The sequence below is a fragment of the Abramis brama genome (assembly GCF_963993115.1).
Source record: "Abramis brama genome assembly, chromosome: 6".
Taxonomy (NCBI): Eukaryota; Metazoa; Chordata; class Actinopteri; order Cypriniformes; family Leuciscidae; genus Abramis; species Abramis brama.
In genome coordinates this window covers 38,769,435-38,784,837 of record NC_139968.1, presented here as the reverse complement: position 1 = coordinate 38,784,837, position 15,403 = coordinate 38,769,435, and the positions used below count along the sequence as shown (strand labels likewise).

The following is a 15,403-nucleotide window of genomic DNA, read 5'->3' as shown; positions in this document are numbered from 1 at the left end:
AAACACCGCCTTCTATGATTTGATTGGCTATCTATTTGGATGGTCGCTGTAAGGTAGACCAGCCTAAAATGTAACTTTTAAACCTTTTTGCCATCCTAAAAACAGAGCGGAGCAAGAATTTCCAATATTGAATTTCCAGTTTGGCCATTTCTAACTATTGACATACTATTGTTATTATTGATTATAATTATACACTGCAAAAAATGCTTTTCTTACTTAGTATTTTTGTATTGTTTCTAAAGCTAAATTATCTGCCAGTGGGGTAAGAAAAATAATCTTGTTTTCCAATTGAATCAAGATTATTTTTCATACCCCACTGGCAGATAATTTAGCTTGTTTTAAGCAAAAATTACTTAAATTACTTTCTGTTTATCTGAAAACAAAATAGAATTTCTTATGTCATTTTACTTCTCTAGTAAATGCTTCTTGATTTAAGAATTTTTAGATATTTGGACTGGAAACAACACAAAAATACTAAGTAAGAAAAGCATTTTTTTGCAGTGTAGGACTTGTCCCCCTCAATGTCTATGTACATATATGCAGCCCTGGAGTTACTTGACTATCCAATATGAAAAAAGTAGGCTCTACTGACATTGAAAAATATCTTCTTAATTTTTTGTGTAACTGTCTCTAGTATAATGAACAGACACAATTCAAGTTAAGACATTTTAATGACACCAGAAAGAACTCCAGGAGAAAAGGGATCAAAAAGGAACAGCAACAATGTAGAGAAGGATTCTTCCTGGCAACCTGCAACAGAGTGAAAAACATTGAGAAAAAGCAGTTAGGACTAAAGCTAAGAATAAAATTGTCATTACACTGGATAATATAATTAAAAAAATTCTAACAACAATCAAAGGTACATCAGCTGGCAAACCATTTAATAGTTTAATAGGTTTAATAGTCTATTTAAAGGGAATGATTGTGGTGGGTAGTTTGCTCAAACTATGGCAGCGATACAGCGAATAGTTGTTCTAAAAGACGGCGCCGTCCGCGGTGCGCTTTCAAAGGCTAGTGAAAGCATACTTTCAGTTAAGTTGTAAGTAGATGCTAACTGTTTCTCATGGGTTCGTATGGTATTTTAAACATTTACAGGGGTAAGTCTGTGATTTTATTGCCATCCGAATTAGGGCTGAAACGATTCATCGAGTTACTCGATTTACTCGATTACAAAAATTCCTCGAGGCAAAAACTCTGCCTCGAAGCCTCGTTAAATTCCTATGACGCACACTATACGCGCAGGGATCTGATTTCACACGGACCGTTGTTCAGTGTTCAGGAAGCACACCATAGCGCGTGATACGTTTTGAATTTAGTTGGCGCGATGGCGGAGAGTAAAGATGACCATAAATGGCAGAGAATGTCTAAAGTTTGGGATCGCTTCCTTTCAGCGTCGCTGAAACAAGGTAACGACTCTGTCCCCCGCATTTTTATTTTTTTTTGGACCCAGCGCCAATGCCGCCCGTGCCGAAGCCTATACATTGATGTTCGCTGATTTTAATCCCATACTGTATTTGTAGTGATGTCGTGATGCGGTTTGACTAGATATGATGTTTAGCTTGTAGCGGTGTAACTGTATACACCGGGACGTGATGGAGGAACAAATATTGTATTGCAGTCTTTGCGAGACCTTGTTTGTCACGTCTGCCAAATAGTTACAGACAACAACAAAAAATGAAACTCCCCACCAGCCTGCTTCTCCAAATCCACTCGTACTTTTGGGGAAGACATAATCGGCTAGACGGCTACCAAAGTAATTGAGCATAGAACATTTTCAATTAACAAAAAAATATAATCCTACAAAACTTGCTAATATACTTCAACTAGCCTAAGTGAAAAACAAAATGCTGTTCTTTTTCTATTTAACAAAATGCATATTTGGGAATAAACATTCCCCTTTTCAAAGCTACACTTATTTTTTTTATAAATTGTATACATTGTGTACCTGTTTGGCTTGATATTTTAATTTCATTTTATTTATTTTTGTTCTCCGGTGGGTAATTTGCAGAAGGTGCATTCCTTTTTTTGTAATGTTGTATTAAGAAGACAAAACTAAGGCCAAATGGCCTTTACTATTTAAGTTTGTATTCATAGTTTTACATGTTATACATGTTTTACAGTATAAAGTTGACTTAACTGTATTGTTATATAATTGTTGGCACTGGCACTTATAAACACTAAATGGGTAAAAATGGCAATAAATAGGCTTAGTTTTGGAGCCAAATGTTGGAGTTGGAATAAATACCTCTGTTTTTTTTTTTTTGAGAAATAAAAGCCAAATGCTTCAACAGCCACATCATTTTCGTTATGCATTATTTGTTTTGGTTGTTTAAAAACACACTAATTTTTTTTAGCCGATTACTCGATTAATCGATCGATAAAGTGCTAGATTAATCGATTACAAAAAGAATCGATAGCTGCAGCCCTAATCCGAATCCATAATGTCAGTGTTTTTTCTCACTCAACCCGTGTACATTTCTTAATTTCTTTTAAAGAACACCGCTTTCTCACATAACGCAGTGAAACAGCCCCTGCACGAGAGAATAATTGATTCTCGAGCCATCAATATCAGCAGATTCAGCAGCATCGCCACGGGCAGCACTGGGTAACGTCACACGCAAGAAGGAATATCTTTAGCAGCTTTCTAAGGTATGGTTCGGGGAACACGGCTATAAATGTTATACCTTTAGTTAAGTTATACCTTAAGAGTCTTCGTAGCGCGCTAAGAGACAACGTTATCGGGAAACCCAGCCCAGGTGTTTATGAATGAGACACTGAATTAATTGGTTTTAAAAGTGTTTAAATTAATGATTCAATTGAGTATCTTTTTTTTTAATAGACTGGAACATGTTATTCTGATGTATGTTATCGTGATCTCCATTTTAAACAAAACAAACGATTTTAAACCAAATAGATTCTCAGTTTATCCTGAATTAGGGGCCGTTCACATATCGCGTCTAAAAATGTGTGGAAAGTGCTCTCTGCTTTCTACAAGCACTTGCGCTCCCGTGGCGTCTGTCGTTGCTATGCAACCATGAACTGCGATCTCCATGATGACGAGGAAGTATCAGCAAAGGATTAATTGATTTCTAGCCCTTGCATTAGCTTACTACTACTACTAATGTACTACTAGATATATTTATGGAGATGAGAAATAAAAACTCGCCCTGTACAGCTATGATCAGCTGTTCAGCTGAGTTTTCCATGTTGTTATGGAAAGGCCAAAGCTGATCGGTTGGTTTTTGTCACATGACCTGCTTGTGGCATTCTGAAAAGTTGAGATGTTTTCGATACAACGCGACATCGGCCTCCCGTATACGCACAACCGGCGTAGCGTCATAGAACGTCTCTGAAAAGGTTCACGCCCACTTTTAGGGGAAAACAAACCGGCGACCGCCATACACAGTATCGGATTGAGGACGTGTACTAACCCTTACAAACATGCCAAAGAGTTGTTGTGTGGTTGGGTGCACCAATAATATCTGTAAAAACCCAAAATTTAAATTTATTCCTTTGTATTCCTTACATTTCCATGTATTTATGCCCATCTCTGCCTGCCATCATCATCCATATCTTGCTGTTATGGAAATATCATGAATTACGGATGATGCAATCGAAAGCTAAATCAGGCTAGTTATATGGCTGGACAGAAAAGTGCACTCAGTAGCTACTCTAAATATAAAGACATAATATATACATTTAAAGATGTTTACTTCTTAAAACCGAAGTAAAATCATTCACTGGCTACTTGGTGACTCGATGAGGTACGAGTAAATGTCCGGGTAAGACACTTCTGGCCACTGGGTGGGGGTTGTTAGACAAATTTGACGCTGGTAGAATGAAAGGGACATGTTTTTAAGTTGCCCAAATTAAGTTTATAAATGTATCGTTCACGCTCTATGGAAGGCAGGGTGGACATATAATTACTCGACATATTTCATCTAAGTGATTTCTGAAGTTATACACGTCTGCCGGCTGTGTACGGACGTTGTTTTGTGCCGCTATTTTGTATTGAAGTCTTGTATTGAAGTCCCTTTAAACAGCCAGTCACAGGATTTTTGACTGTTTGTGAGGTAAAATGTTTTCCGTTTTGTTAGAATTCGTTTATATCACATCTGTGACCCCCACTGGAGCTAACCGCTGGGCTGCGGATCTGACATATCACGGTACTGTTTGAATAGACTCTGCTGCATGCCGGAGTGTTTTTGTGTGTAACACAATGTAGCGTAAGGTTAGAAAGCGAATGCGAATGGTCATTTACTGTGTCTGTCAGATGTCTGCTTCACTTCTGAGTGGCTTGTCTTACGGTGCTGGGCGGAGAGCGAGTGTATTCAGTTCATTCACGCTCGCTCTGTTCGCGTCAGTGGAAAAACGCGCTAATGCACAGTCACAAACTGTTTTGAAATATATCGGTCAAACGGAAAGATTTATCGGCCGATGCCGATATCTAAAAAATTCCAAATATCGGCCGATATATCGGTCGACCACTAATCATCATGTTTAATATATCAGTGACATTCAGAGCTTTTTCTCTTGATCTGCGACATTGAACTGAATCACTTTCATCTGTTTTGTTTTTCCACTGACGATCCATTAGTTTTTACCAGTTAGTTTTTGTTCTGTTCATTCCAGTTCTTTCCATCTGTTTAAATGCATTTATTATTTCATACTTGTTTACTTGTTTTTAGTTCACAATAAAGTGCAAAGAAATAGTAAATGTGTAAAAATCTTGTAGTTTGTCAGTTTATCTCATATAATGATCAGAAGTGTTTGCAAATCATTCTAAATACTTTAGATGTATAATGTGCTTATTTTGGAATATTATAATGTAGAAATGTATATTTCAATGTAGTAATGCAATGCATAAACATGTACGTGTGTAATATATGTGCGGATCTGTAAAACAAACAATAAAAAAACAGTAAATCTATATGAATAAAAACATCCACGATTACCTTGATATTTACCAATTTTGCAGTTTTGCAATTTTGTTTCTACTGAATTTGTCAAGATCCAGGAATTGGATATGCACCATTATTTCCACATTTAATTCTTGTTGTGGAGTTTTTTCCTCTAAAGATCCTCCAGCATCTGTTGGTTTGTGTTTCAGGTGTTCCTGCTGCTGAACGAGATCAAATGAAGAGAAAGTCAGTGAAAGCAGGAGAATCTGTCACTTTAGATCCTGGTGTAAGAAACCCAGATGATTTGATGAAATGGTATTTTAAAGACATTCCCATCGCTGAAATCACTGGAGATCAGGGTCAGATCTGTGCAGATGTTCAGTGTGAAGAGAGATTCAGAGACAGACTGAAGCTGGATCATCAGACTGGATCTCTGAGCATCACAAACATCAGAGACGCAGACACTGGACATTATAAACTACTGATCAACATCGGCAGATTCAGCATCATTCGATGCTTCGGTGTTTCTGACACTGCATGGGTGAGTATCATTTAGTCATTAGAATTTTAGAATACATCATTTTAAGTTTTATTTCATAAGTGCTGTTTAACATGATATGAGTGACAATTTAAAGGAAACCTGTGTGAACAAAGACTCTTGTGTTTCAGATTCGTCTTCAGTTACTGGGGGAGCTTTAGAAAGGCAAGTATACATACAGATATTATAGTGAGAGAAAAATATTGTCTTTATTATGCAAAGTGTGTGTGTGTGATTATTACATTATTTCATAGGAGACCAGGTGAAAAACAAGGATGAGGTAAAAATACTTCACTATGTGTTTGTAGAAATCTAATGAGATTGTAAGGGTGGATTTCCTGCAGGGGTTCAAGCTGCAAGACTGCCGAATGTCTAAAGAAACATTATTAGCATGGTAGAAAACTGTACATTTATTATTGCCACCCACTGTTACTTATACCAACGACGGAAATAATCGCAGTTACAATAGCGTAATATGTGGGAGAGCGTTGCTATAGAGAGTGACAATATTGTATTGCAATCGGTAGCACTTCAAAGTCAATACCAACCCTTACGAAAAAGAAGTATACTTCAAGTTAATTTTCTGAAGTATACTTAAGTAATGTTCACGTATATTTTTAAGTATACATTATGTAGTAAGTATACTAATATCAATGTGTACTTGTAGTAAACTTGTAAGTGTACTATTTCAATACTGCTTGGGACTAAATTGGCCCACTTTTAGTATATAAAAGTATGTTTAAGTGTACTATTAGTGTAAGAGTAGTAAACTTTAGTACACATCTAGGTTTCTCATTTGTAATGCATCTGTACTACAAGTGAACTTATAAGTATAATAGTAGTTTACTATTTTAATACAAGTAGCACATTTTTTTTAGTTTATGGAAGTACACACTGAAGTGTACTCTCAGTAAACTACTAGTTTAGTAGTTTATACTGCAAGTATACTTGTAAGTTTTCTTTAAGTGAACATAACATCATACCTATAGTTTACTATTTATATATTATTTTTGCACTTGCAGTATACTACTATGTTCAAGATGTTATTTTTATACTTGGAAAAAATTTCAAAAACATTTTATTAGCTTCATGCATCCTTTTCAACACTTGAATGTCGGTAAGTTTCATAAAGGCAAAATTTTAAACAAAAAAGTTGAGAAAATCACATTTTTGTCAGACTACGCCTTGATCAGATTCAGAGCGATGATCAAAACACAGATGGAGCAGATCAAGTCCAACAGCCCCAAATTTCATTTGGTAACTTTAAAGGGTTAGTTCACCCAAAAATGAAAATTCTGTCAGTAATTACTCACCCTCATGTTGTTCCAACCCCGTAAGACCTTCGTTCATCTTCGGAACACAAATGAAGATATTTTTGATTAAATCTGAGAGCTGGATCACTCTTCCATAGGCTTCTAAGGCATTATAACTTGCTGGCCCAGAAAAGTTATTAAAGAGATCGTTAATATAGTCCAAGTGACTCCAGTGGCTCAATCTTAAGTTTATAAAGCGACGAGAATACTTTTTGTGCGCAAAAAAAAAACTAAAAATAACGACTTTATTCCACTATTCATTTCCTTCTCTCTGGGCCTCGAGTGAGTTCATGTAGTGTTTTAGCGTAGCGCGTCTGTGTTGTACGTCACACGTAGGCTCACTATTGGCCGACGCTGGTCATGTGTGTGACGTACAACACCGTGAACTCACTCGAGGCCCAGAGAGAAGGAAATGAATAGTGGAATAAAGTCGTTATTTTTGTTTTTTTTTGCGCACAAAAAGTATTATCGTCGCTTTATAAACTTAAGATTGAGCCACTGGAGTCACTTGGACTATATTAACGATGTCTTTAATGCATTTTCTGGGCCAGCAAGTTATAATGTCAATAGAAACCTATGGAAGAGTGATCCAGCTCTCAGATTTAATCAAAAATATCTTAATTTGTGTTCCGAAGATGAACGAAGGTCTTACGGGGTTGGAACAACATGAGGGTGAGTAATTACTGACGGAATTTTAATTTTTGATTTTGATTTACAAGCTGTTTAATGTTTGATCATGTTATTTTACATTTGAGTGAGTAATCTTCTATCACTTGTTTCAGCTTCTTCTTCTCCTGTGTTTTGATCCGGAGATTATGCATATGCACTAGATGTGTCATAGCGCCCCCTACCATATAACAGTGAAAACATGGATAGCTGTAAAATTCAGTCAATGGTGGGAAAAGCAGAATTAGAGTAAATTCCTATACATTAGTGGACTAGCCTACACACAAATTCAGATACGCAGAATTAGACACATATCTGTTTTATATCAATATCCTTATCAATATTCAAACAATGTAAGTTTCATAAGACTATATATGAAAAACTATGTTAAAAAAAAGTATATTTAATGGGCTACTCGATCAAGAGTTAACACAACTACAAGCCAAGTATACTCTGAATACTTAATTATACTTTACAGTATTTCTCGATCAAAAGAACATTATTTCAACTTATTTACAAAATAATCATGTTTAACTGTGAAATGTAAGGTAAAACTACATTACCCATGATGCAGTACTGAAAATATTCCACCAATCAGGGAGTCGAAACTAGTGATTCAAGATCTCTTTAGCTCCGCCTTCTTTCATGAAATAATTGCCGTAATCGAGTCGATCTGCATACGCTCTCAAATACTTCAATATTTGAATATACTGTATTAAAGCATTTCTGCTAGGGCTGGGTAAAAAATATTGATTTCTCGATTTTAATCGATTCTCATTTTTACGAAACAATATCGATACTTAAATCCCAAGAATCGATTAGTCATCCTGTTTTCAGTTGATTGATGAATGAATGGAACATTGTTGCGCGCATCCCATCCAATAAATCGCAATAATCTTTGTGCTTTGTTACTACTGATATAAAACAAAGTCTCAGATTTCAAATTACGTCCATTTTCTTATGAAATTCAAAAACATAAATACCGTTTTGGCGCTGTGGCGTGAGATCGCTCTGGCACAGCTCAGCTTAAAAGAGAAGCAGCAGCGCGGAGCGCACATGACCTTCTCTTCCGCCTTAATAATACCAGTTACAGCGTGAAATAAACATGAATGAGAGTGTTGAGAGTCTGAAAGTGTGTTAAAAGGTAGAGTATAACTTATCGAAGTCCGTATCATGTCACATGGAATCGTTTGATCAGTGTTTCAACCGTGGAAAGACGTTAGTAAACAATGTCATGTAACGTCACATTTACCTCAGAAAAAAACATATCCAGTGACCATAAACTCGTTAGTCAGCTAGAAAAATTAACTCTAGAGAGGAGCATTTTGTTAAATATATGCACCATATTACATATTCATTGTATTTTTGTATGTTCTTCAATATTTAATGCATGTTTGAATAAATCTGGAAAGTTTCTTTATGACAGCCACCATTTAAATTTTTATATAATTTCATATAACTTTATTATTATAAAAATAAATAAAAGTGTATTTTAAGTGTTTGTATACAAATCAGTTAATTTTTACCTTCAATATTATAGTAGGCTAATGAAGCCTAGGCTATAACTGACTCCCATAGTTTACAATAATAGTTAAGAGATTTGTTTTCCTTGAGAAAATTTGCAATGTATTGTACCTGATATCCAAAATAATCAATATTGAATCGAATCGAAATCGAATCGAATTGCAAGCTTGTGAATCGAAATCGAATCGAATTGTAAAATTTGTGTCAATACCCAGCCCTAATTTCTGCTCTTCTGCTGTAAACTTTCACATGAATAAATGGCGTTTCCATCAAAATGATCCCGAAATAAACATTCCAGACTGAATATTATTCACTGATTGATGGAAGATTTGCTGATCTCACAAGTTTCTGTGAGTTTCTGCTGTTCATTTCTCTCTCTTTAACATCCTGCAATTTATTGTTTCCAGACAGAGAAAGATCACGTGATCCAAGAAAATCCCAACAGGATCATTTTGAATCTGCAACATTATTCCCATTGAGGAGAATCATCAAAAACACACTTCAGCTGTTAACATTTAACCTGAAATACTTGAGACGATGGATTGGGTGTTTGTTGAAGGTTGAGAAGGAGTTCAGTGTTTCTGAAGTGAAGATTCTGATAGAGACTCATTATAATGGAAACACTCGGTGGTGCTTATTTACCGTAGTTACTTCATTATTATTCAATTCAACAGTAACCTACTTATTATCTTGATAGTTGATACATTCATAGAACAAATGCTTTTTGATATTTAGGAAGATGGAAACACTCAAACCAACATTTAACACTCAATGACAACTTAAACCTTTAAGACATACCGACATGAGCTCTCGGCACAGTCAACATCATTAAATTGGCTTGGAAAAGCCATCTTACTGATTGTACTTAAGATTATTATTATTATTCATCTTAGACTAATTTCTCCACATAACTCCTAAACTATTCCAGCTACAACCACTAAACTATTCCAGCTACAACCACTAAACTATTCCAGCTACAACCACTAAAATCGGACTAGACCTTCAAACTGTTCTGAATCGAGTTGCTTTATCTATTTAGACTGATCCGACTTGCTGTTTTCCTAAAATTGCTGATAAAAACTTGGAAAAATCTCATAGACTTTTATACGCTGATTTCACGCAGCCGCCATTTTGAAATCGAAAGTAAGGCTCCGGTGGAAAAAACCCCGGAAGTAAAGATAAACAACAATGCCTTTGGACTACCAACCTGAAGCTGCTGCCGCGATTTACACTATTGAATGTTAATATCCAATATTTTTTTACTTTCTGAATCTTATAAAAAAATATATTTTATTTATAAATGAATTTCACTGTATATAGTCTAAATTATGAAAGAAATATATGTACAGTTTTAGAATTGACACAACATCATTAAACACAACAATACGCCATCGCATTCAAGACTCTCCTATGATTAAAGGCGACACTTCCGGTTTTCTTCCCACCGGAGCCTCGCTTTCGATTTCAAAATAACGGCTGCGTGAAATCAGCGTATTGCAGAGTGTTCAAATTGAGCCAAGACTATTTAAACTTCAACTGCCAAAATTCAAATGTTGACAGTTGGAGACAGTGGCGTAGGCAGAAATTGTATTTTGGGCGGGCCAGTGAAAAAGTGAGTGGGACTATAATTTTTCCTAGAAAAAAAATGACTTAAATAATAATTAAACCTTAGAGAGTAGAAAAAAGAATAGCCTAGACAAACTGCAAAAACAGTTACACTTTTATTTTGCAATATTTGGCAAAGGCAATAACAAAACCCTGTCTAATCATCATGTTCAACCAACAGAGCTCAATAAAGGCTGGACAAACCACCAGCATAGACAATAACCTGTCTATTTTATTCAGGCTGGTCAGCAGTGCAAAGACAGTTCACCCGAAAATAAAGTAGGCTAAAAGTAAAAGAAATTCAAATAATTAAAACTATCAGCAGAGCACGGTTTGAAATAAATGGCAACACACTCCCTAATTTCTGTTAAATCAACCATATACAATGCAATCAGCCTGGTAGAAATTAAGCTTTTGTGCCAAAAAAATAACAACTAATTTAAACTAAACAATGTAGGCTAGCCTATAAGGCTATAAAGCTATACACAACACACCACTAACTTAAGGTGAGACACTACAGGTGAATAGGGTAACATTTAAAATAATAGATATTACCATAAAACTTCCTCAGTTGATCCGGAGAATGACAAACAACTCATTTTGAGAAAACAGCATTTAAAGATTTGTAATGTAAAAAATCATACTTTTTTAGTAGAAACAACTATTTACAGACAAAATATCTTATCAAATCATCAGCAACAACAATACAAACCACCTAAAACACATCACAACTTATGACACAGCATTTATGGCCTACAACTGAACAGAACCCCAGTCAAAAACACACATCAAAATGTCAGAGCACGTCACATGATGCATCTAAACGAATCATGTTGTCAGAAATTGACATCAGCCAATGAGATTTTGTTGAATTTAGGACAAATCTACAGACGCAAATAGACAAAATGTAGAAAAAAAAAAACTAAATGTGTATTTTGGACTTTGAAGACATTGAAGACAAATAGCCCAAAATCTCAAAATTGACCCCCGATGATTTTGCCTGCCGTGTCTCTGCTTAAATCACTGCAAAAATTATGGAAATTAGTTAAACAACAGGCCTACCTTTGTTGTTTTCATTCTACAAAACAAGACGCAAGTGCCTGGGTTTAGTGTTGAAAACAGAAATGATATCATCATAGTCCAAAGAGTCGCAGAGTTCTTTTTCAAATAACTTTTTGGCTAAAAAGCAGCTAGCAAAATTAGCCCAGATCCCGCCGCCCAGAGAGTCTTCCTGAGGGAAACCATAGCAACCAATTACGTTCCGGAGAGAGGCTTTCTACAACTTGCTTCAACAGTTCCATTTTATTCGGAAAACAAATTAAAATACACACACACCAGTCAACAATAAATCAGGTTTATATTAATATATTTTCTTAAATACATTTAAATAATAAAAATAAGCTAAAAATGTATTTTGATCAAACTTGCCGGGGCAGGCCATTGAGTAATGTGGGCGGGCCAGTGCCGCCCTGGGCCAGTGCCACCCTGGCCCATTACTGGGTACGCGCCTGGTTGGAGAGGCGCTCATTAGACTCCATCAGCTGCCATTCTATGTACTATTTCTAATCAATTGAGACTTATTTAAGCTTCCTTTCTAACTAATATTTCTAAACTGAAAACCTTCAAACTTCTACAAACTTTTAAAACTACTCAACTAAAACTTAAACTAATTAAAACTTAAAACTTCAAGCTTTTAAAAATTCTTCAAACTTTCTGGCAAGGCTTTTTCATGCCAACTTAAAGTTTTTCATCTAGTTTAAAGGTGCTGTATGTAGTTTTTAGCGACCTCTAGCGGTGATGTTTCAGATTGCAACCAATAAGTTTACAAGCGCGTGCTCGAATTTATGAGCGAGCACTGTGGGTACCTTCCAGACTGAGACGCAACACACCGGAGAAACTAAGCATCACACAACATGCTGGAAACTCAGGTAAACTCCCACAGCAACGTTACAATAATAGGCTACTTTTATCAGCTTGACGTTGAACTAATGCTCCATGCTCGTACCATGATGAGTATGGAACCCTATCAACCATGCCGAATTTTGCCACTGCAAGCACCACTTCACATTTTCTTCAGGAAATGTACATTCTAGGTTTGCAGATAAGGTTTCTCCATGATTCAAATGCCCTGCCGATGTTGATCCGTGTTTTTTCACCCGAAGTTCATCCGATTCACGTCTGACCTTATGAGCTTCAGCAGGAAAAACTTTTTTATTTATTTATTTATTTATTTATTTTATCAATGTGTGGAGTTTGTGTTGGAGTCTGTGTTGTGCTGGGAGCAGGTCATTTCTTAGTGTTATCAGACATGTCATAAGTTGCAGTGTCGTTGCTGTTGAGTGCAAAGTCAGTAGGCTAGACGAGGCGAGAGGCTCGGGAGCGCGCATGCAGGTGACGTCACTGGATTTCGCGGTGAATCCGACCCGGCACCTTCACATAAAAATAAGAATACTTGCTTTCCGAGGTAATGGCAAAACCCGCAAAGTGGATCATTTTAATGTAAGATTACAACCCCTTCACACACAGGCAATAAAAAAAGGATTCATTTTAGTAGAAAAGTTACATACAGCACCTTTAATTTACAAATGTATTAAATGCACAAATATGAAGTAGATTTGCACTACACATCTTGTGCTGTCAGTTTTTACTTGACTTGTTATCAATGTACTGTATTTCCATAGTGCAAAGTGTATAACTTTATTTTGCTTCAAAACAACGTTTGTGTTGTGATTCAGGCAGAGCTGGTTTATAGTTCATTAGAACTCAGAATCTGAAATGTCACTTTTGCTCTTTGTTTCTCACATGTTTGTACTGTAAGTGTATAATTTTTACTGTTGCTTTTAAAGGTCCCATATTATGCCCCTTTTCACAAGATGTAAAATAAGTCTCTGATGTCCCCAGAGTGTGTATGTGTAGTTTCAGCTCAAAATACCCAACAGATAATTTTTTACAGCATGTTTAAATTGTCAGTTTTTTGGGGCTCAGAAAAACGAGCTGTTTTAGTGTGTGCCCTTTAAATGCAAATAAGCTGCTGCTGGACGGCACAGGGGGCGGAGCTTCATGAGCTCGTGCTCAGTCTCTCGGGACAATTTCATCTCACGGAATAATGATAATATCAGAAACACTCAGTAATGGTGTTCATTTCGAGTCGGACAATAATGCCTACAGAGTCAGAGTGCTGTATAGAGATGAAACAGGTATGGTTTAGTAGTTTAATTACGGTTATTATAACGTATTTGTCATCTGCTTGTATGTATCCATTATATATTAATAACCTACAAGTCTGCTGTCTGAATGATGATCAAACATATACTGATGAGTTTAATAAAGTTTATTGTACATCACACAAAAGATGAAGCGTCAGTTTTACTTCAGAAAATCACCATAAGAGCTGAGTAAACACAGTAGCCTAAGTTATAAAGGCCCTTTCACACTGGACGCGATTTTGACGCACGAATAATTCGCGCGATGGTTTTATTTTTTGATCAGCTGTTTGTGTAATGAGTGCTTTCACACCTAACGCGAATGTGCTGCGGCGAAAAAACGACTTTTATTTTTTTCGTTTCGATGTCGATTTTTTTTTCTTTTGCGGCGACAGAAAATACTTCAGCCAATCATATACTACAAGGACAATGATTGTGTGGCGTAGCATTGCCAACCAACTCGGTTATCACGACTGTGAGTATGTTGTGTGATAGTTGTAGTCGTTGTATAGTCCTGTGCTGTGTAGGCTAGCAGGCTAAACTACATTTGGGATAGAAAGCTAATCGTCAAAGATAGATCGAGATAGAGACCGTGTTTACGCGGCATGTGATGGGTTTTGACGCGAACTATTCGCACACGAACTATTCGCTTTTTCGTTACGCATGCGGTGTGAAAGGGTTCTAAAAAAAAAACGGTTCTAGTGACGTCATTAAAGAAGGAAGTAGAGGGATGTAGTCCAAACGAGCCGTTCACTGTAGTCAACTTATGTTAAATAAAATATCTCGCTTGGCATTGAACTTTGAGCTTTATAATTTTACAGATATTATTTATGCTCTAACAGCAACATTACACACTAACTAAAGTTTAAAACATGGGATCATGAAGAACGGGACCTTTAATAACAGAATGAATAAATGCAACATTTTAAATAAACTATTTTATTGTTATGAATTATCATTATTTAAGCAATTTATATTTTCAGTGAAAAGATTGTGCTAGTCTTGTTTTACATCATTAATATACTCTTATAGTTGTTTCTCTTTTTTTTTTTTTTTTTTTTTCTGTGTTAATTTTATTTTAAAGTTTTTTATTTTGTCATTTTTATATATACTTTTAAATATATGCCTAGTTTTTTTTTTGCATACATATGCATACAGTTTTAGTACTTAAACATAAACTAAAAAAAATGTTGCCTTGGCAACTAACTGATCAAAAATAAGTTTATTATATTTCAGTAAACACGTCACACACAGACTGTAAAAAAAACCATTTACTTTTCTGAGCTAATGAATGAATAGTGTCAATAATGTCTACAGTTCAAACTGAATTCATTTCAGGATTAAACCAACAAAACGCACCAGCGATTCTCCGTTTCGTCACGTTTCTTCTCGGGCCCCTATTTTCTCATGTTTACAGAAGACTGTATAGTCCATAAAATACCTGTCAAATTTCCCGAAATGTCATGTAGCATGAGCGCATTTCTTTCAGGCGGTAGCTGGGGTTCTTTTGAACACATTAATTTGTTAATGATCCAGTTGAACCGATTCTCAAAGCATTTGTAAGTCACTCGATTGCATTATCAAGCCTTTTAAAAAGAAACATTAAAAGAAGTTCGCTTGGCGACACAACGGTGAGGCTGGCTGATATGTTGG

The 15,403-nt window shown here is 35.9% G+C and overlaps 1 protein-coding gene and 1 long non-coding RNA gene across 5 annotated transcripts in view; one reads left to right on the top strand and one right to left on the bottom strand.

Annotated features, from left to right (window-relative positions):
• The window catches only part of LOC311084127 (uncharacterized protein), a 27,857-nt gene extending 14,730 nt beyond the window's left edge, over positions 1–13,127 (top strand). For all 4 annotated transcript variants that reach the window (XM_084115988.1, XM_084115987.1, XM_084115985.1 and 1 more), the window contains 3 exons: positions 5,111–5,442; positions 5,571–5,604; positions 9,350–13,127. In XM_084115988.1, the coding sequence (XP_083972114.1) occupies positions 5,111–5,442; positions 5,571–5,600 (362 nt within the window). In that variant the 3' untranslated portion in view covers positions 5,601–5,604; positions 9,350–13,127. The remainder of the gene's footprint in view (positions 1–5,110; positions 5,443–5,570; positions 5,605–9,349) is intronic.
• LOC311084131 lies at positions 343–15,403 on the bottom strand. Its single transcript, XR_014606442.1, has 3 exons — positions 15,110–15,403; positions 4,956–5,122; positions 343–750 (listed from the first exon to the last, which is right to left on the bottom strand). It is a non-coding gene; the product is annotated as an uncharacterized lncRNA (long non-coding RNA).